Source organism: Mesitornis unicolor, unplaced genomic scaffold (genome assembly GCF_000695765.1).
Source record: "Mesitornis unicolor isolate BGI_N332 unplaced genomic scaffold, ASM69576v1 scaffold32735, whole genome shotgun sequence".
Classification (NCBI taxonomy): Eukaryota; Metazoa; Chordata; class Aves; order Mesitornithiformes; family Mesitornithidae; genus Mesitornis; species Mesitornis unicolor.
In genome coordinates, this window is record NW_010188037.1 from 1,906 (window position 1) to 2,177 (window position 272).

General features: G+C 60.3%; 1 protein-coding gene across 1 annotated transcript; it reads left to right on the forward strand.

The window, feature by feature from the left end:
• Positions 1-36: 36 nt before the first annotated feature.
• On the forward strand, positions 37-267 carry LOC104541561 (gap junction gamma-1 protein-like; the record flags this gene model as incomplete). Its single annotated transcript, XM_010185651.1, has 1 exon — positions 37-267. A coding segment is annotated over exon 1 (231 nt), but the record flags the coding sequence as incomplete, so codon positions are not given.
• Between the last annotated feature and the right edge of the window lie 5 nt (positions 268-272).

Consider the following 272-nt stretch of genomic DNA (forward strand, 5'->3'; position numbering starts at 1 on the left):
CTGCCCCGCAGGCTTTGAGCCAACCGCCTGGCCAGGATGAGCTGGAGTTTCCTGACGCGGCTCCTGGAGGAGATCAACAACCACTCGACTTTCGTGGGCAAGATTTGGCTGACCGTCCTCATCGTCTTCCGCATCGTGCTGACAGCCGTGGGGGGCGAGTCCATCTACTACGACGAGCAGAGCAAGTTCATCTGCAACACGCAGCAGCCCGGCTGTGAGAACGTCTGCTACGATGCCTTCGCCCCTCTCTCCCACGTCCGCTTCTGGATCTT